The sequence below is a fragment of the Bubalus bubalis genome, chromosome 5 (assembly GCF_019923935.1).
Source record: "Bubalus bubalis isolate 160015118507 breed Murrah chromosome 5, NDDB_SH_1, whole genome shotgun sequence".
NCBI lineage: Eukaryota > Metazoa > Chordata > Mammalia > Artiodactyla > Bovidae > Bubalus > Bubalus bubalis.
Window position 1 is genome coordinate 45,706,549 of NC_059161.1, and position 26,294 is coordinate 45,732,842.

Consider the following 26,294-nt stretch of genomic DNA (forward strand, 5'->3'; position numbering starts at 1 on the left):
ATGAATAGTAACTTTTCTGGTTAAAATCAATTATATCTCTATTCTGAAAGAGACACATGTACCCCAATGTTCATCACAGCACTGTTTATAATAGCCAGGACACGGAAGCAACCTAGATGTCCATCAGCAGATGAATGGATAAGAAAGCTGTGGTACATATACACAATGGAGTATTACTCAGCCATTAAAAAGAATACATTTGAATCAGTTCTAATGAGGCAGATGAAACTGGAGCCTATTATACAGAGTGAAGTAAGCCAGAAAGAAAAACACCAATACAGTAAACTAACGCATATATATGGAATTTAGAAAGATGGTAACGATAACCCTGTATGTGAGACAGCAAAAGAGACACAGATGTATAGAACAGTCTTTTGGACTCTGTGGGAGAGGGAGAGGGTGGGATGATTTGGGGGAATGGCACTGAAACATGTATAATGTCATATATGAAACGAATCACCAGTCCAGGTTCGATACAGGATGCTCAGGGCTGGTGCACTGGGATGACCCAGAGGGATGGTATGGGGAGGGAGGTGGGAGGGGGGTTCAGGATGCGGAACATGTATACACCCGTGGCAGATTCATGTTGATGTCTGGCAGAACCAATACAATATTGTAAAGTAATTAGCCTTCAATTAAAACAAATAAATTAACAACAACAACAACAAAAACAATAGAGTGAATACTCTATATTCACTAGCACTGTCCTAGTACATTTAAATGTGCCAGGAATAAAAAGGTGGAGAGACTAAATAAAAATTAAAGAAAGACAATATACAATTTCAGAGTCTGGGATATTCTTTCAAACATTTACAAGATTCTTTAAGAGATGTGGACTGCCTGTCCTACCTCAATGCCCCCAAAGCAGTTATTTCATAGATTCAAAATAAACAAAACTAAATTTATCTTTAAGTGTGCTATTTTTTAATTTTTGTATTCATTAAGTTTTATCCCTACCATCACCTGAAAGAGTCAAATATGGAAGTTACACTTTAACCGTATAAACTTGGAACCTAAGGATAGAAAGTATTTTGAAAATCTCCCCATTATTAAAAAGGTAGCTCAGAAATCCAAACAAAAATAACAGAATTCTGGTTAGACATATGATCATATAGTTCATATAACCATTTCTAGATGTGGACAATCTAGTCTGTCTTTAAAAGTTCACAAATTTCCCTAAGAAGATATGAAAATAGCCAATCACGCACAGGAGAAGATGCTCAATTATTACAGAAATGCAGATCAAAATCACAAAGAGATGCCACTTCATACCCATTAGGAAACTATTATCAAAAGTAACAAGTCTTGGTGAGAATGTGAAGAAGTTCAAATCTCTGTGCATTGCTAATGAGAATGTAAAATGTGGTGCAACCACTATGAAAAACAATATGGCAGTTCTTTAAAAAGTTAGAAATACAATAACCATATGATCCAGCAATTCTAACTCTGGGAATTAAAAGCACGGTCTCGGTCAGATATTTATGCACCAGTGTTCACTGCAGCATGACACACACTGTCAAAAGAGAAAGTAACCCAAATGCCCGTTGATGTATGAAAGGATAAGCAAAATGCGGTACATACATACAATGGAGCATTTTTCAGCCTTAGAAAGGAAGGAAATTCTGACACATGTGATAACATGGGTGAACTTTGAGGACATTATACTAAGTTAAAAAAGCCAATCACAAAAGGATAAGCACTGCATAATTCCACTTAGATGAGGTACCAAGAGCAGTAAAATTCATAGAGTCAGGAAGTAGAAGGGTGACTGTCAGGGGTGGAGGGAGAGGATAATGAAGAGTTGTTTTTTAATAAGTACAGAGTTTCAGCTTAGGAAGATGAAAAAAGTTCTGGAGACGGATGGTGGTAATAGTTGCTGAACACTGTGAATGTACTTTATGCCACTGAACTGTATACTTCAGTTAAGTTCAGTCACTCAGTCGTGTCCAACTCTCTGTGACCCCATGGACTGCAGCATGCCAGGCCTCCCTGTCCATCACCAACTCCCAGGGTTTACTCAAATTCATGTTCATTGAGTCGGTGATGACATCCAACCATCTCACCCTCTGTCGTCCCCTTCTCCATCCGCCTTCAATCTTTCCCAGCATCAGGGTCTTTTCCAACGAGTTAGTTCTTCACATCAGGTGGCCAAAGTATTGGAGTTTCAGCTTCAGCATCAGTCCTTCCAATGAATATTCAGGACTGACTTCCTTTAGGATGGACTGGTTGGATATCCCTGCAGTCCAAGGGACTCTCAAGAGGCTTTTCCAACACCACAGTTCAAAAGCATCAATTCTTTGGTGCTCAGCTTTCTTTATAGTCCAACTCTCACATCCATATATGACTACTGAAAAAAACACAGCTTTGACTAGATAGACCTTTGCCGGCAAAGTAATGTCTCTGCTTTTTAATATGCTGTTAGGTTGGTCATAACTTTTCTTCCAAGGAGCAAGTGTCTTTTAACTTCATGGCTGCAGTCACCATCTGCAGTGATTTTGGAGCCCAAAAAAATAAGTCTGTCACTGTTTCCACTGTTTCCCCATCTATTTGCCATGAAGTAATAGGACCACATGCCATGATCTTAGTTTTCTGAATGTTGAGCTTTAAGCCAACTTTTTCACTCTCACTTTCACTTTCATCAAGAGGCTCTTTAGATCTTATTTACTTTCTGCCATAAGGGTGGTGTCATCTGCATATCTGAGGTTATTGATATTTCTCCCAGCAATCTTGATTCCAGCAGTGCTTCATCCACTGAAAACTTAAATATGTTTAAAATGGTAAATTTTATGTTGTGTGTATTTTACCAAAAAGAAACAGAAACAAACTTCCCTGGTGGTCCAGTGGTAAAGAAGTGAAAGTCACTCAATCGTGTACAACTCTTTGCAACCCAATGGACTGTACGGTCCACGGAATTCTCCCGGCCAGAATACTGGAGTGGGTGGCCTTTCCCTTCTCCAGAGCATCTTCCCAACCCAGGGATAAAACCCAGGTCTCCCACATTGTGGGGGGATTCTTTACTGAGCCACAAGAGAAGCCCAAAGGAAAGGTTCCATTGGGAAAGGTTCCATTCCTGGTCAGGGAAAATCCCACATGCTGTGGAGCAACTAATCCCATAAGCCACAACTACTGAGCCCTCGAGCCTAGAGCCTGTGAGCCACAACACGAAGACCCATAGCAGCCAATAAATAAGTACATAAAAAAAGTTGTGCTTCTTTTTTTGGAAAAAAATGGAAAGAATGATAGACTCATTTGAGCAATATGAAAGAATTTAAAAGCTTATGGAGTAAAATATATCATTGTTTTAAGGATGCAGGACAAGTAATAATCATTTTAGTTACCTTTATCTTCCTTAAAAGTACTTATACACACTAAAGAACTTATATCTTAAGTCATATATTTTCTGAGATTTGCTTCAAAACAACCAACTAGGGGAACTCCAAAGTGAGGAAATATAAATGAAACAGGATTTACCAACAGTTAAGGACTGTTGACCCTATAGGATGGGCACATGAAGATTCTTTATATTATTTTTCTCTACTTTTGCACTTGTTTGAATTGTGCTATAATGAAAATTTTTAATATTGTTTATCGTACATTTACCATATGAAAAAGTTTTAAACAAAATTATCAAAAGCCAATGAAGGGCAGCAAATTCTAAATTCTAAAATAAGCATAAGAAAGAAAAATTTTAAATGGACATGCTCCTTATAAGGGGCTTCCTTAGTGCCTCACATGGTAAAGAATCTGCCTGCGACCTGGGAGACCCGGGTTGGATCTCTGCATCGGGAAGATTCCCTGGAGAAGGGAATGACTACCACTCCAGTATTCTTGCCTGGAGAATTCCATATGTCATTTCTTCCACTTATAAAGAAACCCTTTGGGGCAGCATTTATAAGTAACAGTTAACATATATTAAATGTTTCCTACTTATCCAAGCTTTACATATACTATTTATGTAATCCTTATAGTAATCTGTCATCATCATCATCATTATTATTACTATCTCCATTTTATAGATGAGGAAACTGGGACTCAAAGAGGCAAAATAATTTTATTCAAGTTCACAAGTATTGAGTAAATTTTAAGTCTATGGAAGGAGAGATTTGATCTTCTATCATAAGATATAAGGGATCAGATCAACACTCTTGCCTCATCTGTCTCTGTAAATCTCTGAAGACTTTCAACATTAGCTCAGCTCAATTTACTTCATCTATTGAGCACTTACTAAGTGTCAGAAGCTGGGCACTGTGATAAGCACTTAGAACTGCAAACAGAAGACACGGATCAACATAATACTTATGTTAGAAACCAGATGACCCAATATAAATTTATTTTCCTAACACTCGGTTCTTCCTTTTTCCCGGCAGTAATCAGATCAGATCAGATCAGATCAGTCGCTCAGTCGTGTCTGACTCTTTGAGACCCCATGAATCACAGCACACCAGGCCTCCCTGTCCATCATCAACTCCCGGAGTTCACTGAGACCCATGTCCATCGACACAGTGATGCCATCCAGCGATCTCATCCTCTGTAGTCCCCTTCTCTTCTTGCCCCCAATCCCTCCCAGCATCAGAGTTTTTTCCAATGAGTCAACTCTTCGCATGAGATGGCCAAAGTACTGGAGTTTCAGCTTTAGCATCATTCCTTCCAAAGAAATCCCAGGGCTGATCTCCTTCAGAATGGACTGGTTGGATCTCCTTGCAGTCCAAGGGACTCTCAAGAGTCTTCTCCAACACCACAGTTCAAAAGCATCAATTCTTCAGTGCTTAGCTTTCTTTACAGTCCAACTCTCACATCCATACATGACCACCGGAAAAACCATAGCCTTGACTAGACGGACCTTTGTTGGCAAAGTAAATGTCTGCTTTTGAATATGCTATCTAGGTTGGTCATAACTTTCCTTCCAAGGAGTAAGCGTCTTTTAATTTCATGGCTGCAATCACCATCTGCAGTGATTTTGGAGCCCCCAAAATAAAGTCTGACACTGTTTCCACTGTTTCCCCATCTATTTCCCATGAAGTGGTGGACCAGATGCCATGATCTTCGTTTTCTGAATGCTGAGCTTTAAGCCAACTTTTTCACTCTCCGCTTTCACTTTCATTAAGAGGCTTTTGAGTTCCTCTTCACTTTCTGCCATAAGGTGGTGTCATCTGCATATCTGAGGTTATTGATATTTCTCCTGGCAATCTTGATTCCAGCTTGTGTTTCTTCCAGTCCAGTGTTTCTCATGATGTACTCTGCATATAAGCTAAATAAGCAGGGTGACAATATACAGCCTTGACGTACTCCTTTTCCTATTTGGAACCAGTCTGTTGTTCCATGTCCAGTTCTAACTGTTGCTTCCTGACCTGCATACAAATTTCTCAAGAGGCAGATCAGGTAGTCTGGTATTCCCATCTCTTTCAGAATTTTCCACAGTTTATTGTGATCCACACAGTCAAAGGCTTTGGCATAATGAATAAAGCAGAAATAGATGTTTTTCTGGAACTCTCTTGCATTTTCCATGATCCAGCAGATGTTGGCAATTTGATCTCTGGTTCCTCTGCCTTTTCTAAAACCAGCTTGAACATCAGGAAGTTCACGGTTCACATATTGCTGAAGCCTGGCTTGGAGAATTTTGAGCATTACTTTACTAGCATGTGAGATAAGTGCAATTGTGTGGTAGTTTGAGCATTCTTTGGCATTGCCTTTCTTTGGGATTGGAATGAAAACTGACCTTTTCCAATCCTGTGGCCACTGCTGAGTTTTCCAAATTTGCTGGCATATTGAGTGCAGCACTTTCACAGCATCATCTTTCAGGATTTGGAGTAGCTCAACTGGAAATCCATCACCTCCACTAGCTTTGTTCACAGTGATGCTTTCTAAGGCCCACTTGACTTCACATTCCAGGATGTCTGACTCTAGGTCAGTGATCACACCATCCTGATTATCTTGGTCGTGAAGATCTTTTTTGTACAGTTCTTCTGTGTATTCTTGCCATCTCTTCTTAATAAATCTGCTTCTGTTAGGTCCATACCATTTCTGTCCTTTATCAAGCCCATCTTTGCATGAAATGTTCCTTTGGTAGCTCTGATTTTCTTGAAAAGATCTCTAGTCTTTCCCATTCTGTTGTTTTCCTCTATTTCTTTGCATTGCCCGCGTCCGAGGTCAGGGGCGGCAGCCGGGAGGAGATACCCCACGCCCCTGAGCCTGAGGCCAGGGGCGGCGGCCAGGAGGAGCAACCCCACGCCCGAGGCCAAGGGTGGTGGCCAGGAGGACCAACCCCACGTCCAAGGAGCCATGGCTGTGGGGAACAGGAGGGTCTAGAGGCGCTATCCCACGTTGAAGGTCAGGAAGGGCGGCAGTGAGGATATACCCCTCGTCCAAGGTAAGGAGCAATGGCTGCGCTTTGCTGGAGTAGCCGTGAAGGGATACCCCACACCCAAGGTAAGAGAAACCCAAGTGAGACGGTAGGTGTTGCAAGAGGGCATCAGAGGGCAGACACACTGAAACCATACTCACAGAAAACTAGTCAATCTAATCACACTAGGACCACAGCCTTGTCTAACTCAATGAAACTAAGCCATGCCCATGGGGCAAGATGGGCGGGTCATGGTGGAGAGATCTGACAGAATGTGGTCCCCTGGAGAATGGCAGTAATCACTCTTCAGTAAGTTATCTGACATCTGACCTCACCACTGTAAAGTAAGCTCAGTGAGGATTCAAACCCTATCTGTCTAGTTCACAACTCTATTCCGAAGGCCTACCACACAGTTCAATCATAGCTGAGGCTCAATGTATATATGGTGTACAGAATTGAATTTTGAACATGCTATCCATTCACTAATCTAAATGAAAGCAACACAGTGAAGAGGCAAGAATGCAGACTTTGGGCCAAGCATTCATTCATTTGTGCAGTCATTCATTTGTTCATTCACTGATCATGTGCTTAGGTACTCAATATTCAGGAACATCTACTTTACCATTTCTCTGGGTGCTGTGAACATAGCACTAAAGATAGGAGTCTCCATCCTCATGGAGCTCACCAGCTTTGTTACTAATCCCTGAGCAATCTTGGACAGCCACTTAGTCTGCATATGTCAGTTTCAGCTTTCTTATTAGAAAAACAGGATGGTAATAATCAACAGGCAACATATTTTAAGGAAATTAGATAGTATACATGAAGGCCTTGACACATGGTAAGCACTCAATAAAAGACAACTCTTCTAATTAACAATAAACTGAAAGTCAAAACCCAAAATACTAAATATAAACCTTGGAGCAAGTGACAAATAGCCCTGATTTCCAGGAAAAAAAATGTATTTTAAAAAGTTTAGCAAGAGAAATATGAGTAATAATATGTTCTATATGATACTTAATTTCCTTCAAAATGCTTTGATATACATCATTTTAAATACTAAAGTTGAACACTTTCCCTAGATTCTGTACTAGAGAAAAACCTTCTACTGAACCAATTTGCCTGACATTTCAAAAGGTTTTGTATGGCCAAAGATGGTCATGTAGATATATATCAATCTTGACAACTTCCATCAATAGCCAACTGGGGGGAAGCTGGGCTTCTAAATGACCTATGGCCATAGGGACACTCAGCAAACTGGGAAGACTGGTCAAGGAGAGTATAGCAAAGTTTATTCTTGCAAGGAACCTCAGTATCTTTCACAATTCCCAAAGAGTCTGTAGCATAACCTGTCAGTCACTTTCAGTCAAACATTCTCACTTACAATTCATCTTTTCAATGATTCTGTAAAGTAGTCTCTAGGAGAAGTTAACAAACTTGTCCAGACTTATGCAGCCAATCAGGGGCAGAGCAGGGGTTCACATCTAGCTCTTCTGACTTGGAGACTCTGTCACTTCATCATGAATTAACTATTTTCCCTAGACTACTGCCTTCCTTTCAACATTCTGAGGTATATGAAAAAGAAGTAAGCTTTAAAAAAAATTATACCCCAATTTTAAATTCTCAACAAGGATTACAACCACTTTAACTCCCTTGTACCCAGAACTTCTGGTTTTCCCCTCAGTCTTAACAGGAATTGGAATGGCTACAATGCATGTCTGAGACTCCATAAGATACACAGGTTAATTAGAATGCTTTCAACATTAGTAAATCACCTGAGATGCTGCAAGTGCACTTCCTGGGATATTCATGGTGCATGCAGATTTTAGTCTTGCTGCAAAACAACCTCTATCATCTGACCTTTGGAGGGCCACCCTCTGCAGACCACTTCCACTTTCCACATGGTGGGAAAAAAACCAAAACATAAACCTTTGGTGTAATTTATTACAATATCTCCTAATATTTCCTTAGCAGACCATGGTTCTCCTTTAAAGCTTTACATCTGTACTATAATTTTTAAAAATTGTTTGTTGAACAGTTTTTTTGTTGCAACGTTGTTGCAAGCACTGCACGCCAAGTCTCAAGCTAAGTACAGCCTTCTCTTTTCTCTTTTCTCTTTGACACCGCTTTTTCTATGGGCTTTATTCCATAATCACTGTGCTATCAAATATAATAGCCACCAGCCACAGGGGACTATTTAAATTTAAATTATAATTAATTAAAATTAAATATAATTTACAATTCAAGTCCTTGGTCACATTAGCCACATTTCAAGTGTTCAACTGCCCTCTGTGGCTAGTGGCTACTATATTAGACAGTACGTAGCACATTTCCATCATGATAGAAAGCTCTATTGGGCAGTGCTGCCACAGAACATCAAATTCTGGGTTTTCATCAGCCTAGAACTTCCAGTCAGGATTAAATCAAGAAAAAACTACTACCAGAGTAGGTCAAACTAGTTCTCAATCTTATTCCCGGGGCTTCAAATGCTAAACTATAGTTGAAAGGAAAAGGGAATCTAGTCGTCTACTATAGTGGTGATTAAATATCCTGGAATAATCCATGGATGCCACAGCGTAACCAAGACACTGATTTCTTACTGAAACTAAACCATAAACACAAGACTTATTGCATTTATTTTAAGAGAAAGATAGAGAAACACACATAACACAGAAAGACAAATAAATAAAGACCTGAATTCATCCTGTGTGACTTAGACCAATCATGTTACTCCTCTGATCTTAAATTTCATAATCTGCAAAATTAAAAAGTAGATAAATTCTTAGTTTCTTTTCACCTCTGAAATTCCAGAGGCAAAGACTTTATTTAGTTTATGTAATATCTAAAAAACTGTGCAGACTTCAAATATATATTAGATAATAATTCAAAGACTTTATTAAAATTAGAAGAAGCTAGCTATATAGAATGTAAGTTAGGACACTCACTGTGTCATAAAAATGGTATTACCCCAGCATCCTACAGAATCTGCCTTTAACTACCAGAAAGACATGACTGGGAGTGGTTAAAATGTTCACATTTTTACCAATATCAAAAAATATAGCAACATACTGGACCCTATGGCATATACAATGTGTTTCATTAAATAGGAATAGGGAAAGAATAATTATTAGAATTATAATATATAATGTAACTATGACATATTACACATTGTTATAATTATAATTGCATAATTATATTATTATTATTATTGCATTTATTGAAACATTTATTGAGGTTGTTTAACAGAAAAACATCTATTTCTGCTTTGTTGACTATGCCAAAGCCTTTGACTGTGTGGATCACAATAAACTGTGGAAAATTCTGAAAGAGATGGGAATACCAGACCACCTGACCTGCCTCTTGAGAAATATGTATGCAGGTCAGGAAGCAACAGTTAGAACTGGACATGGAACAACAGACTGGTTCCAAATAGGAAAAGGAGTACGTCAAGGCTGTATATTGTCACCCTGCTTATTTAACTTATATGCAGAGTACATCATGAGAAAGGCTGGGCTGGAAGAAACACAAGCTGGAATCAAGATTGCCGGGAGAAATATCAATAACCTCAAATATGCAGATGACACCACCCTTATGGCAGAAAGTGAAGAGGAACTCAAAAGCCTCTGATGAAAGTGAAAGTGGAGAGTGAAAAAGTTGGCTTAAAGCTCAGCATTCAGAAAACGAAGATCATGGCATCTGGTCCCATCACTTCATGGGAAATAGATGGGGGAACAGTGGAAACAGTGGCAGACTTTATTTTTGGGGGCTCCAAAATCACTGCAGATGGTGATTGCAGCCATGAAATTTAAAGAAGCTTACTACTTGGAAGGAAAGTTATGACCAACCTAGATAGCATATTCAAAAGCAGAGACATTTACCATTGCCAACAAAGGTCCGTCTAGTCAAGGCTATGGTTTTTCTGGTGGTCATGTATGGATGTGAGAGTTGGACTGTAAAGAAAGCTAAGCGCTGAAGAATTGATGCTTCTGAACTGTGGTGTTGGAGAAGACTCTTGAGAGTCCCTTGGACTGCAAGGAGATCCAACCAGTCCATTCTGAAGGAGATCAGCCCTGGGATTTCTTTGGAAGGAATGATGCTAAAGCTGAAACTCCAGTACTTTGGCCACCTCATGCAGAGAGTTGACTCATTGGAAAAGACTCTGATGCTGGGAGGGATTGGGGGCAGGAGGAAAAGGGGACGACAGAGGATGAGATGGTTGGATGGCATCACTGACTCGATGGACATGAGTCTGAGTGAACTCCGGGAGTTGGTGATAGACGGGGAGGCCTGGCGTGCTGGGATTCATGGGGTCGCAGAGAGTCGGACCCGACTGAGCGATTGAACTGAACTGAACTGAACTGAACAGGCGAACTCATTTTATCATCAAACAGCTCTATGAAGGAAACTTTTTTTTATTTTTTATCATTTTACATTTTACATGTTAGAAAACTGAAATGAAGGGAGTTAGGTTGCTAACCCACCCACTCCAATGTTCTTGCCTGGAGAATCCCAGGGACGGGGGAGCCTGGTGGGCTGCTATCTATGGGGTCGCACAGAGTCAGACACAACTTAAGCAACTTAGCAGCAGCAGCAGCAGCAGGTTGCTAACCCACAGCTGCAGAGCTAAACAAGGGCAGAGTCATGATTTAAAACGAAAACCACTCAGCTGCAGTGCACATGCTTCTACTTTAGCACACTGACTCCTAAAGAGAATTTTACATGCTAATCATTAGAAAGGACCTAAATAAGAAGGCTCCTAGGCTACTGTTAAGAACCCAGCTAATATCACAAAGCTACCATTTTCCTATATATTTTTCCAGAAGACAGAACAACAACTTATTTCCCTGGATAGGCCCCTCAGCCAAAATTCTTCCTAGCCTAGGCCAAGCGGCAATTTTAATGGAACTGGAATCAAGTTCATGATTGTCTATTAGAGTTCCAATGTCCTGAGACCTTTGTTAATTGAATTAGACACAAGACAAAGGGAATTAAAAGGAGGGTAAGTTAAATTTTCATATTGCCTTGGGCAAATGTCAGAGAAGTGGGTCTTTTTTTCCCTGAGGAACTGCGTACCCACTTTAACATTTACAATTATTTTATAATTAGATTGATATTTTGTAAGATAGAAGCCTCCATAACACTGACATTCAAATGCCTCCTTTGCACAGGGAGAAAGGGAGAGCAAGGGCCAATTACTTGTGCTGCAATATCGTTTTCAAGGAGACTTAACATTTATTAAGTCGCTAAATATCCAAATCCAAAATAATTTCATATTCTCTGCAGTGATCCCATTCCATCAACCATACTACCTAAATATACCCTGCTTCCATCACTCAACAAAGCCACAAAGACTATTATAAGGCATTAAAAACCTCTATATAGTTTCTCCTTTCTGCATCTGCACTTTCCTCTGATCAATTAAGATTTCAGTTAGGCTGGAGGTGAGAAAGGAAGGAAATAAAACTCAAGCCACAAATCCTTATCTTAATCCCACAAATAGCACTGACAAGCAACAACTGGTGAGGAAAAAAGCTCAATGGAAGGCTTCCTTGCTCCAAGCTTATGTTAATTATTATCCAAAATTCATGATTAAATTATTACTCATAAAACATCTCTGTCTACTTCTCAGAAGTATCACAGATGATGGTCCTATTCTATCTCAGGGAGCATTAGTATCACTGAGGGAAAAAACAGGTCTGCATCTGATTCAAACAGATTAAACTTATATTTATAGCAGACACATCCTTTAGGAAGGAGCTTTCAAGTCATATATTCAGAAGACACTTCATTCTGGAATTTTCTAGAAATGGCGTAGATGCCTGCCTTCCCTCTGAGCCCCTAGTTTAGAAATCTGAGGACCTAAATGCCTTTTGTGATTATCCATTTGCAAACATTCCTTTGTTTTCTAACAGACCTTTCTCTTTTTATCACCTATGAATATTCTACACTAACATGCAGCAGCACTCTATACACAGACAGATCAAGATAACGAAAGTGCAAAAATGTCAAAGCCTATTTTTCATAAAGGAGCTTGAGGAGGGAGAAACGTGACAACTTCAAGGTTGACCAGACTGGACAATCCTGAAAAGACAAATGCACCGAGTTAATGCTGAAAATGTCAGCTAACTCGCCACTAAGAAACTAGTGATGTCTGTGACTCACTCTTTTCCAAGAGGAAAACAAGTCACTCCCCTCTCTTGCAGATATATCTGTTTTCACAGAACAGACTGACTACAGCAAGAGCTTCCCAAGGCAATGTCTAGGTCAAAGCAATCAGCAGAGGTGATCTTCTGACTGGGCTGAGAGCTCCCCTACACCTTTTATGTAAGAAAGGCCAATTGTCCCATCTTACTCTTCAAAAATAGAGCCATCTCAGTCCTTCAATAAAGCATCACTACAAACAAAGTTAGTGGAGGTGATGGAATTCCAACTGAGCTATTTCAAATCCGAAAAGATGATGTTGTGAAAGTGCTGCACTCAATATGCCAGCAAATTTGGAAAACTCAGCAATGGACACAGGACTGGAAAAGGTCAGTTTTTGTTCCAATCCCAAAGAATGGCAACGCCAAAGAATGTTCAAACTACTGCACAATTGCACTCATCTCACACGCTAGCAAAGTAATGCTCAAAATTCTCCAAGCTAGGCTTCAACAGTATGTGAACAGAGAACTTCCAGATGTTCAAGCTGGAATTAGGAAAGGCAGAAGAACCAGAGATCAAATTGCCAATCTCCGTTGGATCACAGAAAAAGCAAAGGAATTTCAGAAAAACATTTACTTCTGCTTCATTGACTACGCTAACGCCTTTGACTGTGTGCATCACAAAAAACTGTGGAAAATTCTTAAAAGAGATGGGAATACCAGACCACCTTACCTGCCTCCTGAGAAACCTGTATGTAGGTCAAGAAGCAACAGTTAGAACCGGCCATACACCAAGAGACTGGTTAAAAATTGGGAAAGGTGTACATTGAGGCTGTATATCGTCACCCTGCTTATTTAACCTATATGAAGAATATATCATGAGAAATGCTGGGCTGGATAAAGCACACGCTGGAATCAAGATTGCTGGGAGAAATGTCAATATAACCTCAGATATGCAGATGACACCACCCGTATGGCAGAAAGCGAAGAGGAAGAGCCTCTTGATGAAAATGAAAGAAGAGAGTGAAAAAGCTGGCTTAAAACTCAGTATTCAAAAAACGAAGATCATGGCATCTAGTCCCATTATTTCATGGCAAATAGATGGGGAAACAATGGAAACAGTGGCAGACTTTATTTTCTTGCACTCCAAAATCACTGCAAATGGTGACTACAGCCATGAAATTATAAAACGCTTGCTCCTTGGAAGAAAAATTATAACCAACCTAGACAGCATATTAAAAAACAGAGACACTGCCAGCAAAGGTCCATCTAACCAAAGCTATGGTTTTTCCAATAGTCACGTATAAAGAAAGCTGAGCACCAAAGAATTGATGCTTTTGAACTGTGGTGTTGGAGAAGACTCTTGAGAGTCCTTTGGACTGCAAGGAGATCAAACGAGGCAATCCTAAAGGAAATCAGTCCTGAATATTCACTGGAAGGACTGACACTGAAGCTGAAGCTGCAGTACTTTGGCCACCGATGCTAAGAACTGACTCATTGGAAAAGACCCTGATGCTGGGAAAGATTGAAGGCAGGAGGAGAAGGGGATGACAGAAGATGAGATGGTTGGATGGCATCACCAACTCAACCAACATGAGTTTGAGCAAGCCCTGGGAGTTGGTGATGGACAGGGAAGCCTAGCGTGCTGCAGTCCATGGGGTCACATAGACTCAGACACAACTGAGCGATTGAACTGAATTGAGTCCTTCAAGACTAACCCTTTGCCACAACCACAATATGATACCAAGTTTAAAAGCACCCATCTGAGTGTCTGTGCCTAAGAGGTAGTCAAAACAAGGCTGGTACCTGCTCTCACCTCCAAAACATAACTTTCTGTTTCACAATTAAAATGAGCAGCATCTTAGGGAAAATTATATCTTCACCCTTAGGTCTTTTTTTAAAAGAAAAATTAAAAGGAAGAAACAAATGGAAAGAGAGTGACTAGATGGACAACAAAGAGAGAAGAAGGGAAGAGAGAATGGGTGAGGGAAAAGGTCAGGGTGCTTGCGGAGGCGAGAGGCATAGTGAACTTTATACATTTGCTCTTTCCAAAAGATGTGTTCATTCCACTAAAACAGTGAATGAGGAAAATATTTTCCTTTTCTTTTCTGACAGCTGGAGCATAAATGGTTGTTGCAATAACACCAGAAATTATTGGTCATTCTGAACATTCCTGCTAGTATGAAGCCAGCATGCCAGCCAATTTGAAATACTGGCCCACAAGGTGCCCTAGATATTTTGTTTTTCAAGCGCAGGAATGTCAGCTTCTGGATGAAAAGTGATGTATGCTGTCTAGTGGGCAGCATACTGGCCAGACACCAAATTTAGAATGTGTCTCCCTATAATCTCGGGTTCTAGCTCAGCAATCCTTCACAGCCAGTACCACCCCCAGGAATGAGAAGACCAAGAAAGAGAGCAGTGTTTGACATGTGAGTTGTCACCTCTACATACATTTCAAGAAGCTAGTCTGAATCCAGGGTGAGTTGGAGCTAGGTGGGTCTCTTCTTCAGGAAGTTGATTTATTTCTATTCCATTCTAGTTAAGGCCTACCAAAGGGAACTTAGGAAGCCCCACTACTAAAAGTGGTTAAGCCTCACATTTTATACATTTTTAATGTTTTCATATATATAAAATGACATAACCACTCTAGTTTCATCAACTTGCCTGTGGAAAAAGCAACATTATAAATTGAAAAATTGCTAAGGATAATATTTTGTCCATATGATTTTTTTTAATGTACCTCTGCTATCAAACAAAGCCTACAAAGAGTCCTCATATTAAGTCAAAAAGGTACCAGCAAATATCCGAGACTGATTTGCAGGTACCAACCCTGATTGTGAAGCAGTGTTGAGACCGGCTGGGCCTGGGACCTGGGACCCTTTGTTGTAATGCTTGGACCTGCACATCTCCTCATCTGCTCATCTCAAGCAACAGAATATAAAGAAACTGTAAGACACTAAAAATAACTGCGTACATATGCAGTTGGCAAATTATGAACAAGATACAAAAAGACCAAAAACCCAGCTGCCACTTCTGAGGCATCCCGGGTACTGTGCATGATCCCTGCACACAGCCCCACCAAGGGGGCTGGCAGACCACCCAAGGCATCTGTCCAGTCCAAACCACACGTTCATCCTTACCCTCATCCCATTTAATGGGCTACCTTGCTCCACCTCGGGAAGTAAGCAATAAAGCCTTAAAGCCAATAAAATCTTGCCTGAATTTCTCATCTGGAATCTTATCAATTTCTATTGATTAAGGAGTCCAAGAACCCTGGTCAGTAACAGTGTTAGTAATGCCTGCAGCTTTTACAAAGGTATCACTCACTCTACCTGGAAGATCATAGTTCTACCCATTGTACATTTTCCCCATAATATCACAAAGGAATTCTCCATGGAAAAAAAGATTCCTGGAATGTTCCCATTATTTGCAGGAACCACAATAATCCGTATGAGGGCAATCATGGTGGAGGGGCATCAGACCAACACAAGAAATTCACAAACCCCAGCTTTTTTGTGTATTCCACTTTGACAACCATTCACTGTTTCCTATCCCACATGAGAACATTCCTAAACCTCATACATAACTTACCAAGAGAACACGGAATTAGTGCATGCATATCTTTAGTAGGTATAAGCCATCTGAATCCTGGGAGGCTTGCAGGGAGGGGAAATAGTGAGAACACCATGAACACTTCTAGTTCAGAGCCCACTTTAAATGTTATGTTTCCACAATTAACCAGAAGTGGAAAATTGGCATAAATCAATAAAACAGCAATTTCTCCAAGCATTCTCCTCACTGATACTAAGCAAGGCACTGTGAGGTTTAAATTCTTCCCTTACCTTTGATTTAGGATTTGTAACATGTCACTTATTCTTTTATGCAAGTCCACCAGTTGAAATATTCTAATACATGAAGTTAACCTACAACCCTCCTCCAACTACTCTGCTGTTCTTCACATTAAAATTTTGTCGCTACTGAGAAGATATTTAATGTCAAAGCCCACATAAGATACAAAAAAACAGAAGTTAAATGGTCACATGATGTCATGATGTATATCTGCCTACAGAGGCAGACCATGAGACTTGGTAACCAGCAAATGATAACCAAGACCGTTGTGTTTCTTTATATAAATTATCTGGTATTTATATATTAATATTATTATTTGTGTCACAAACAAAAACAAAAAATATATACATTCAGAAAATAAAAGGATAGACAAGCAACCCATAATTAAGCATTATGAGTAAAATTTACTGGAGTTACATTTTTCTAATAAGGATTTCTCAGGGAAATCTTTTCTAGAAATTAATTATATGTGTCACTACCCTAAACAAAGGAGGGCAAAAGAAGTAGCACAAGCAGTTCCAAGCTTACACAACAGAACAGCAAGGCTTAAAAGAATGAAAAAGAATTACATTCTCTCCCCAGGCTATGAAGTCATCATAGCCTGTTCACTTTTAAGTAACCATAATGACAGTTTGATACTAAACAACAACTTAGTGTTTCAAAATTAGCAGTACGAACCTTAGGTACACTAAATAATCCAATAACTATCTATAAAACTCCTAGCCTCAGTTTTCACTTATTCTCATAATAACTGACTAAATGAGACACACAGATTGATATCATATTGTTTATTTCTAATCAAGATTAACTGTTAGGTGTCCAATCAATTTAGCCTCGGATCATTTATAGGGAAATGGAGAATAACAGTGTTTGACCTAACAAAAATAGCTAACTTAGTAATTTTACAAAAGTCCAACTCTCAACACTGCACAAACCTACAAGATAGAATTTACAATTCTCATATCTTTCATATTACAATTTTCGAAGTCATACAAAAAAATAAGGAATATTACAACCTCTTTAGAAATACATAACTTGCCCCAAAATAGGTCTTCTCCTAACTGAATTTATATAGAATGGGCAAATACCCAATAATTTCAATCAGTATAGGAATAGAATAGTAATAATTAAGCTCAAGGGGATTATTTCCTTGATTTATCCAGCAGGGATGCTTTAAGACTAAAATAGGCAATTTTGTTCCCTGTGAAGAAAAAGTTTTACTGTGCTGTCACACACACACACACACACACACACACACACACACCCCTGCATTCACAGGTACACAACGTCCTATAGTCTACAAGATTAGCACCGTCAGGATATCCATGCATATTCACATAGAAACAATAACAAGATTTCCGCAAACACGTATCATCAGCACCTGTTAATGACATTGGGCCACAATGAAGGAAAGTCTGGATTTAGTACAGGTCAAGGTGGAAAGCATTTCATCTTTCCCCATAACCAGTTCTGATCCTCTAGTAAACTCATCCTAGACTCTTCAATGGGCTCACACTAATTAAAATCTTTAACAGTTTTCTTGGTTTCCAGGCCCAATTTCCTTTTTACCTCTGCTAGTGTTAACTAAAGAAATCCTACCCCAATAAGCACTACAAATAATATGCTAAAGAAAAATAATCCCTCAGAAAAGGCAGTAACTTCTGTACCAGAATTTAAATGAAGAATGCTGCTTCCTTAATTTTAGTAAGATTATTGATTCTAACCAGAAAGAATTTACCTAAGCAACCACTCTGAAGCACATACAATATTCAAATACATCTTTATTATGGTGGCTCAATATCTAGAAATTTGGTGTTGACAGCATCGTTATAAAATGCATAAAGCTGTCAGATCAGTTTGGAGGAAAAAAAAGCTTCTAAAATATAAAGATTTATTTAATGGGCATATGGCACTAGAACATAAATACCCATAAGTAAAATTATAAAAATAACACAAAGTAAAAAATACCTTAAGCTAAGATTAAAAAAAAGAAACTGGAATTATTTAGTTAGAAGCAAAGTTATTAAATCACCCATACATACATAGCCACATTCACTCTTGCCCCAGGAATGCAATGTAGTCTTCATTCATTTCTAAAATGTTATACATCTGTATGATCATTACAACCCAAAAGCTTAGGAAGAGTATTAGAAAAAGCTTTTAAAAACTATTACAGATACTATAAAATCCTGTATGTGACAAACAAAATATGTGGGATGTCCAAATTTGCTGCTGCTGCTGCTGACTGCAGATTCATCCATGTAGGATCCACAGAGAAAGTGTGAGAACGGAGTATCAGTAGCCTCATGAACTTCACTATGTCTCTATACATATGCATTACTTGAGAATGTCAGCTCATCCTCAAGTATAGTATGCAGTCATCAAGGATTTGGAGAATTTTTAAGGTCACAAAATTGATAGATACTCTGATCTGAGGGGGGAAAGAAAAATTCAAAGAAGCCAGAAGTTTCCCTTTTTCCAGGAAAGTGAAGAAATCCTTACCTTTCTGTACACCAGCATGTTGGGTGATTCATCTGCCACCCCATTGCTGGTCTGTCCATAATTATTCCCCTGGGCCATGGCACCACACACCCGGTGGTCCACTCTCAGATACAGGAATTGTCAGTCTACCCTGCAAGAGACAGAGACTTCAGTGAGTTCTTAATGGTAATACTTAAGAAGGTTGACTCTTATTTTTCCAAACTTTAAACTTTTTACTTTGTATGGGAGTACAGCCGATTAACCATGTTGTGGTACTTACAGGTGAACAGTGAAGCTCTTCAGTCATATATATACATGTATCCGTTCTCCCCCAAGTACCCCTCCCATCCAGGCAGGCACATAACATTGAGCAGAGTTCCGTGTACTGTACAATAGGTCCTTGTTGGTTATCTATTTTAAATACAGCAGTGTGTACATGACCATCCCAAACTCCCTAACTATCCAAGCAGGTTGACTCTTGATTCATCTCCCCCATTCAACATTGGAGCATGCTTACATGCTGGGGCTGGCTTGTAGAAAGTAGCACAGAAATAGATTAAAAAAAAAATGTACACCTACAGTACTCCCAGGAAATTGTAAGAAATGACAATCTTTTAGTTAAAATTGTCATTTGACTAGGGTTTTAATTGACTTGATTTTCTGGATACTCATTTTTAAAAGTGTTTGAGGTTCACTGGAAAAAAGAAAAAAAAAAAAAAAAAAAACACGGTTACCATTTCCATCCTACAGAGTTCTCTTCTCTCCCAATACTTGCATCCCCACCGGATGGTGTTTCCCCCCTCCCTCCGCGAATGGTTAAAAAGGCAACACCCTGTGGCAGCACTTTCTCCCAGGTGTCTGTCTAGTTTCCCCGCATGCAAGCGCATCAGAGGCCCATTCCTGGGCCATTCTCCAGTCATGTGTTTCCTCTTCATTCCCCTAGGTCTCCCGCACAGAGTCAAGGCAGCTTCCTCGACTTTCACCTGCCTGCACTGCCCGGCCACTGCTGCCTCTCCCCTCGGCCCAACTCGGCTTCGGAAGTCGCGGCGTAACCCTGACCAACCCCGGCCAGAAGGCACAGAAGGTGTCCTAGCAACAAGACCAGGTGGGAGGTCGGCCCTTCAGGCAATTACCTGGGTCACCGTGAGCAGCGCCAACTGCGGAAGCCTCGGAGCGACAAGGCAGAGAGAGAGGGGAAAACAAGCAAGCCCGGCTCGCCTGCGGCGGCAGCAAATGGCAGGCGAGCCCGAGCCGCGCACTGGAGCCGGGCCGGCGGCGGTGTCAGCCCCGCGGACCCGGGCGCGGGGCTCCGGGGCACCGCCTCCGACCTCCGCCTCCACCCCAGCCCACACCCATCGCCGTGCCCAGCCTCGTACCTCCTCCTCAAGGTCGCGGCCCGAGGCGCCTGCTTCCCGGCGGCTGGGTGCGGCGGTGTCAGCGCGCGGCCAGCTTCATCACCTCCGCGCGGGCACAGGGCTCTGACGGCCCGCGCTCCACCGCTCCCTCCTTCGCTTGGCTCCCGGGCTCCCGGACCACGAGCGCGCGCGGGACCGAGACGCCCGGCCCGTGCGCGCGACTGGGGAGGGAGGAGGGGACTGTCACGTGGGACCCGGCGTCCCTAGGTGCCGGCTCGGGGAGGGGAGCCGGGCGGGGTTCGGGGGGCTCGGCTCCGCGCGGCCTCGCTGCCCCGTCTCCTCCGCCGCCCCGCCTTCTCGGGCAGGGAAAGTGGCGCCCTGCCCCCAAGCGCGTGCAACCCGGGCCCTTGCACACCCGGCTCGCCGGTGTGCGCGCCGCTGAAGGCCCGGAGATGGGAGTGTTAAGCCGGAGAACAGAAAGGGCGATGGGTGGGTGGGTGGATGGATGGATGAAGGCATGCAGGAATGGAGGTAGCCCCTTGCGGCGGGCCACTTTGGTCACGTGCCCGGTGACTACGCCGACACTGCGAGGGTAGCAGATGACTGATTATCGTTATGCTTTAAAAACGGGAGTAGAGGGATATTGAGACATCTGGGAGTGAAGGAAATGTCCAGGATCGAATGAGTCATTCAGCCCGTTTGCCTGCAAATTTCACAGCTTCCTCCTAAGTTAGAGAAATGGAAAACGATTTGGAGACTGCCAACTCGAAGTGCACATCTTGCCACCTGTTACAATAAAGGTATAGTTGCAATATCTGGTTTCTCTTTTAGACAGGAGATGCTCAGAGGACCTGTCACCCACTTAACTCTCACCCTCCAGCAGTTTTCAAAGAATGAGCGTGGGGTGATGATTCCCCCATAATTATTCTTCAGGTGGCTGTCATTAGTTCTTCTGTAAGGATTAGAGTGACATTAAGAAGAAAAATCACTTTTGTCCCAATTATAGTAAAGAAAGTTGTGTGTCTGGCTTTCAGGGGCAGGGTCGTGAAGTTAAAAATATCTGAAGGTTTCCTTCCACAGCTGGGCCAGGTGTTGGGGAGAAACAGAAAATAATCAAGCTAGCCTCTTCCTAACATCCTAGATAAGAATGGAAGTTACAACTGGTCAGGAGAGCCCATCAAAGTAAACCCAGGGCGGTGTCCTCAAGTGCATTTCCTCAGTCCCGCCTAGCTCCTGTCAGGTTTTAACCAGGGAACATGTATTTTTTCAACCTACCCTCTTTTCTGAATAATACAGGACAGATATTCCTAGCCCAAACTATGTTACACACACCCTAGTCTGACCATCTCCCTCTCTTCCCTAGTTCCCAAATCTTTCCATAGTGTGCTCTGGAAATTGTGATCTTTTCCAGCAAAATTGTCACTTTTTCAACTTCCTCTCTAAATATGTGCTTAACTTTCTTACTGTAGCCAAAACCTGCCTTGTTCCCTTCAGCCCCTCTCTCTTGCCATTCGTTTAGTCAATTCCGGGAGGTTGTGATGAATTGGATTAATAAGTTTGGAAAGAGTAATTGGGCATATTCACTTCATGGCAAATAGATGGGGAAACAGTGGACACAGTGGCTGACTTTATTTTTCTGGGCTCCAAAATCACTGCAGATGGTGATTGCAGCCATGAAATTAAAAGATGCTTGCTCCTTGGAAAGAAAGTTATGACCAACCTAGACAGCATATTAAAAAGCAAAGACATTACTTTGCCAACCAAGGTCTGTCTAGTCAAGGCTATGGTTTTTCCAGTGGTCACGTATGGATGTGTGAGCTGGACTACAAAGAAGGCTGAGCGCCGAAGAATTGATGCTTTTGAACTGTGATATTGGAGAAGACTCTTGAGAGTCCCCTGGACTACAAGGAGATCCAACCAGTCCATCTTTAAGGAGATCAGTCCTGGGTGTTCATTGGAGGGACTGATGTTGAAGCTGAAACTCCAATACTGTGGCCACCTGATGTGAAGAGCTGACTCATTTGAACAGACCCTGATGCTGGGAAAGATTGAGGGCAGGAGGAAAAGGGGACGACAGATGATGAGATGGTTGGATGACATCACCGACTCGAAGAACATGGGTTTGTGTTGACTCCGGGAGTTGGTGATGGACAGGGAGGCCTGGCGTGCTGCGATTCATGGGGTCACAAAGTGTCGGACATGACTGAGTGACTGAACTGAACTGAACTCAGTTTGAACATTTTTCTCTTAACTCATTATTGACTGTAGGATATTTGCAGAAACTAACACCTGTGGCTGGCGATTTGTTATGTAAGAGATATTAATACGTCTCTGGTCAATAAAGTTCTGGTAACAAAAGATGTATTAATATGTCTCTGGTTAATACTGTGTTAAGGAGGACTGCCTGAAAGAAGCAGTCTTTCTCCCTCACATCCCAAGATAGAGATTTTATCCCAAAAGTGGGGTCTCACCCAAGCTTAGCACTGACGGAACATTCCCATCAATCAGCAAACTAACAGAATAGAGCTAACATTTTATATTTTATGAATGAGGTGTGAAATATGCACCAGATGTATGCATAGAGTATAAAATATACCCATCCATATATCTACCCATTATATGTCAATATCTATATGTAGACTATCTCACATAAGATATATACATAAGGCATCTATACATAGATACAGATATAGGCATGTGTAAACTCTCCCTTGTCACACTTCCCACTTACTCTTGTCCTATTTTTCTGCTTTTACACCAAAAACTTCCTCTTCCCTCATTCTGCCTTGAACCCATTCTATTCTGACAATAATCTCCTTGTTACTATATCAATGGTCACTTCTCAATATGTGAATCGACTTATAAGTTAAAGTTTATGCCTCTCACTTTCTCAAGAACTTTCTACATTTGGTTATCAGGGTACCACTGGCTGTTATTTCTTTTTTTTTCTAGTTTTATTAAGACATAATTGACATACAGCACTATATAGGCTTAAGGTGTACACCATAATGATTTTATTTCCGTACATTGTAAAATGATTACCACAGTAAACTTAGTGAATGAACATCTATTATCGCATAGATGCAAAGGGAAAGAAAAAAAAATATTTTTTCCTTGTGGTGAAAGCTCTTAGGATTTACTCTCTTAACAACTTTCATATACCACGTACAGTAGTGTTAATTATATTTACCCTGTTGTACATTACCTTTCTAGTACTTATTTATCTTGTGGCTGAAATTTGTACATTTAGGCTACCTTCATCTGCTTCCCTTTCCCCACCCCCAACATCTGGTAACCACAAATCTGATCTGTTTTTCTTTGAATGTGTCCGTGTGCTAGTTTGTTTCTGAGGTATAACTGATCTACAAGGCTGTGTAGTTCCTGTTGCAACATAGTGATTCAATATTTCTATACATTTCAAAATGATCACCACAGTCAGACTAGTCACTATTTCTCACCATATGAAGATATTAAATAATTATTGACTACATGTCCCACACTGTACATTTTATACCCGTGACATCCCCTGGAGAAGGAAATAGCACCCCACTCCAGTGTTCTTGCCTGGAGAATCCCATAGACAGAGGAGCCTGGTAGGCTACAGTCCATGGCATGGCAAGAGTCGGACACAACTAAACCACCATACTACTCTAAATGGAAAGTAAGTACCTCTTAATCTCCCTCACCTATTTCTCTCATTTCCTCTACCCCTTTTTATTTCTTTTCTGCATTACTGGTTGCTGTTTCTCAGCCTTATTGCTTGTTCCTCTTTATCTTTTTCGCCTCTAAATTTTAAAATGCCTCATATCCCAATCTTTGCGCCTCTACTTCTCTCATTTTATGAGTACTCCCTAGGTGAGATAAATCAGACTCAGACCTTTAAATGCTTCCTAAATACTAATAACTCCCAAATGTATTCCTTTCATGTAGAGTCATGCTCTGAAATCCAGTCTGTCAACTGCCATCTTAACATCTCTATTTGAATGTCTAATTGGTGTCTGATCAGCTTCATGATAGGCGGGATACTGTCTGTTTATCTCACTGCTGTGTAACATCCCAGGCATAGTACAGTTTCTGGCACACAGTAGATGCACGTTAACTAAATGAATTGATGCATCTAATAATAATAATAATATGATAAGTAATTTTTATATTTAGCAATACAGTGTTTAAGTTATCTCGTTTAATCCTTAGTAAAACCCTGCATGCATGCATGCACGCCAAGTCGCTTCAATCATGTCCAGCTCTGTGTGACCCTATGGACTGTAGCCCTCCAGGCTCCTCTGTCCATGGGATTCTCCAGGCAAAGAATACTGGAGTGGATTGCCATGCCCTCCTCCAGGGCATCTTCCAAACCCAGGGATGGAACCCATCTCTCTTTACGTTTCCTGCATCGGCAGGCAGGTTCTTTACCACTAGCGCCACATGAGACAGTGGTTATAATTGTCATCTCTCTTACACTGATATACCAGTGGGGAAGGGGAGGATTAGAAAGCTTACATAAACTGCTGGATACAACCTACATAACCAATAAGTGGCTGTGTTGATTTGTACTGTGCCAGTTTGCTGAGCTAAAACTACATTTTTCAGGATTGCCTTCTCTGTATGCATGTGAGTGGAATTTGCCAAAGGAGGAATTTGTGCAAAAGTAGGAAAATAGAGTGAGATAACACTTATTCTTCTCCGAAGGACTTTGTAGTGTGACTACAGTGAGACACTCAGAGTCCCAGAATGTTCTAGCATGTCTAGCTCTCACTTCACATTCAGATATTCCTAATTCCCAACCCTTATGAGCAACAGTCACCCCATGCACATATCAAAAGCCTGAATGTGGACCTAAAGGAGCAATAGCCATGCAAAGACCACAGCTTTCCACTGACTTTCTACCAGCTCCCTCAGGTACCTTCCAGTACCTGGCTATGTCTGGCTTCCCAGCTATCCCTGGGAAGGGATAAGCTTCAGCAAGTAAGCTTCAACTTACCCACTCACAAAATGGCTTCAGAGGGTCTGGTAATGACTTTTCTCAGATATTTCAGTTGCTCCTTCTAGAAAGTAGCTTCCCCAGCTTCCATCACAATTGTATAAACTATTGTTCCTGTAGTACACCTCTTATTCCATTATACTCATACTGGTTCTATTTCCCTGAGTGGCTTGTTATTGTTGTTCGTTGTTCCGTCACTAAGTCATGTCCGACTCTTTGTAACCCCATGGACTGAAGCATGCCAGGCTTCCATGTCCTTCACTATCTCCTGGAGTTTGCTCAAATTCAAACTGAGTGGCTGGCAGAGTTCAAATCCAAGTCTTTCTAGTGCTGTTCACTATTCTACAAGAAATCCAAGTTAGGGAGATAAAACCCTGAAACCAATAACTATGTGAAAGTGCAAAACTGGATGATCGCGGGGAGGTGAACTGACTGAAGGAAATGGGATGACATTAAGCCTGAACTCATCACGGACTGAGAGCATATCTCCATGTAGAGATGATAAGAGGGAAAGGGTTTCCAGTAAGGCACAAGAGGTTCTGAAACACGTTAGGAAAATTACTGTAATAAGACTAAAATTTACTGGATTCCTACCTATATCTATATTTATATATAGAAACCATTTGTATCTATATTCCTTCTCAACAGTTTTTAGAATTTCTGACAAAATTTATCCCACAAGCTATGTAAAGGAACGGGTTCAAGTTAGGAAACCTGACCGTGGTCATATACCTTGTATTAGAAATTGGATTCAAATATGCCTGTGTGTGTCTCCAAAGTCCTGTGGAAAATAATGTGCAAAAACGCCTCCAGCAACAATATGAGTTCAAAAAAATCAGGGGTTTCCCACCAAGATGCCTTTCATTCTATTGTCTGTCTCATCTCTCATCTCTCTGTCATCCCTCCATGTACCTGACTTATACCTCTCTCTCTCTGTGTTTATGCCTCAAGAATTCTTCTGACCACTTACCCTTGCAAGGTAAATATCAAGGAGGAAGATTCAAGGAACAGCACATTTCACTATTTCTTCTACTGTTATTATTAAGCCTCATTAGGCAATTCATAATTTTTGTAACAGGGTGCTGGAAACAAAATCATGTCCATCATCTCAACATTTCTAAGACTCACATTTTGCATATGTATACTTAGGG

General features: G+C 41.0%; 1 protein-coding gene across 5 annotated transcripts in view; it reads right to left on the bottom strand.

Moving 5' to 3' along the window:
* The window catches only part of RGS7 (regulator of G protein signaling 7), a 484,679-nt gene extending 463,863 nt beyond the window's left edge, over positions 1-20,816 (bottom strand). The window contains exons 1-2 of one of the 5 annotated variants that reach the window (XM_025285993.3): positions 20,184-20,816; positions 18,829-18,958 (exon numbers count right to left, since the gene is read on the bottom strand). In XM_025285993.3, coding sequence (XP_025141778.1) covers positions 18,829-18,906 — 78 coding nt within the window. In that variant the 5' untranslated portion in view covers positions 18,907-18,958; positions 20,184-20,816. Of the gene's footprint in view, positions 1-18,828; positions 18,959-19,940; positions 20,079-20,183 lie in introns of those variants that run through there. The other 4 variants (XM_025285995.3, XM_025285994.3, XM_044943053.2 and 1 more) reach the window with 4 other exon arrangements.
* Positions 20,817-26,294: the final 5,478 nt, after the last annotated feature.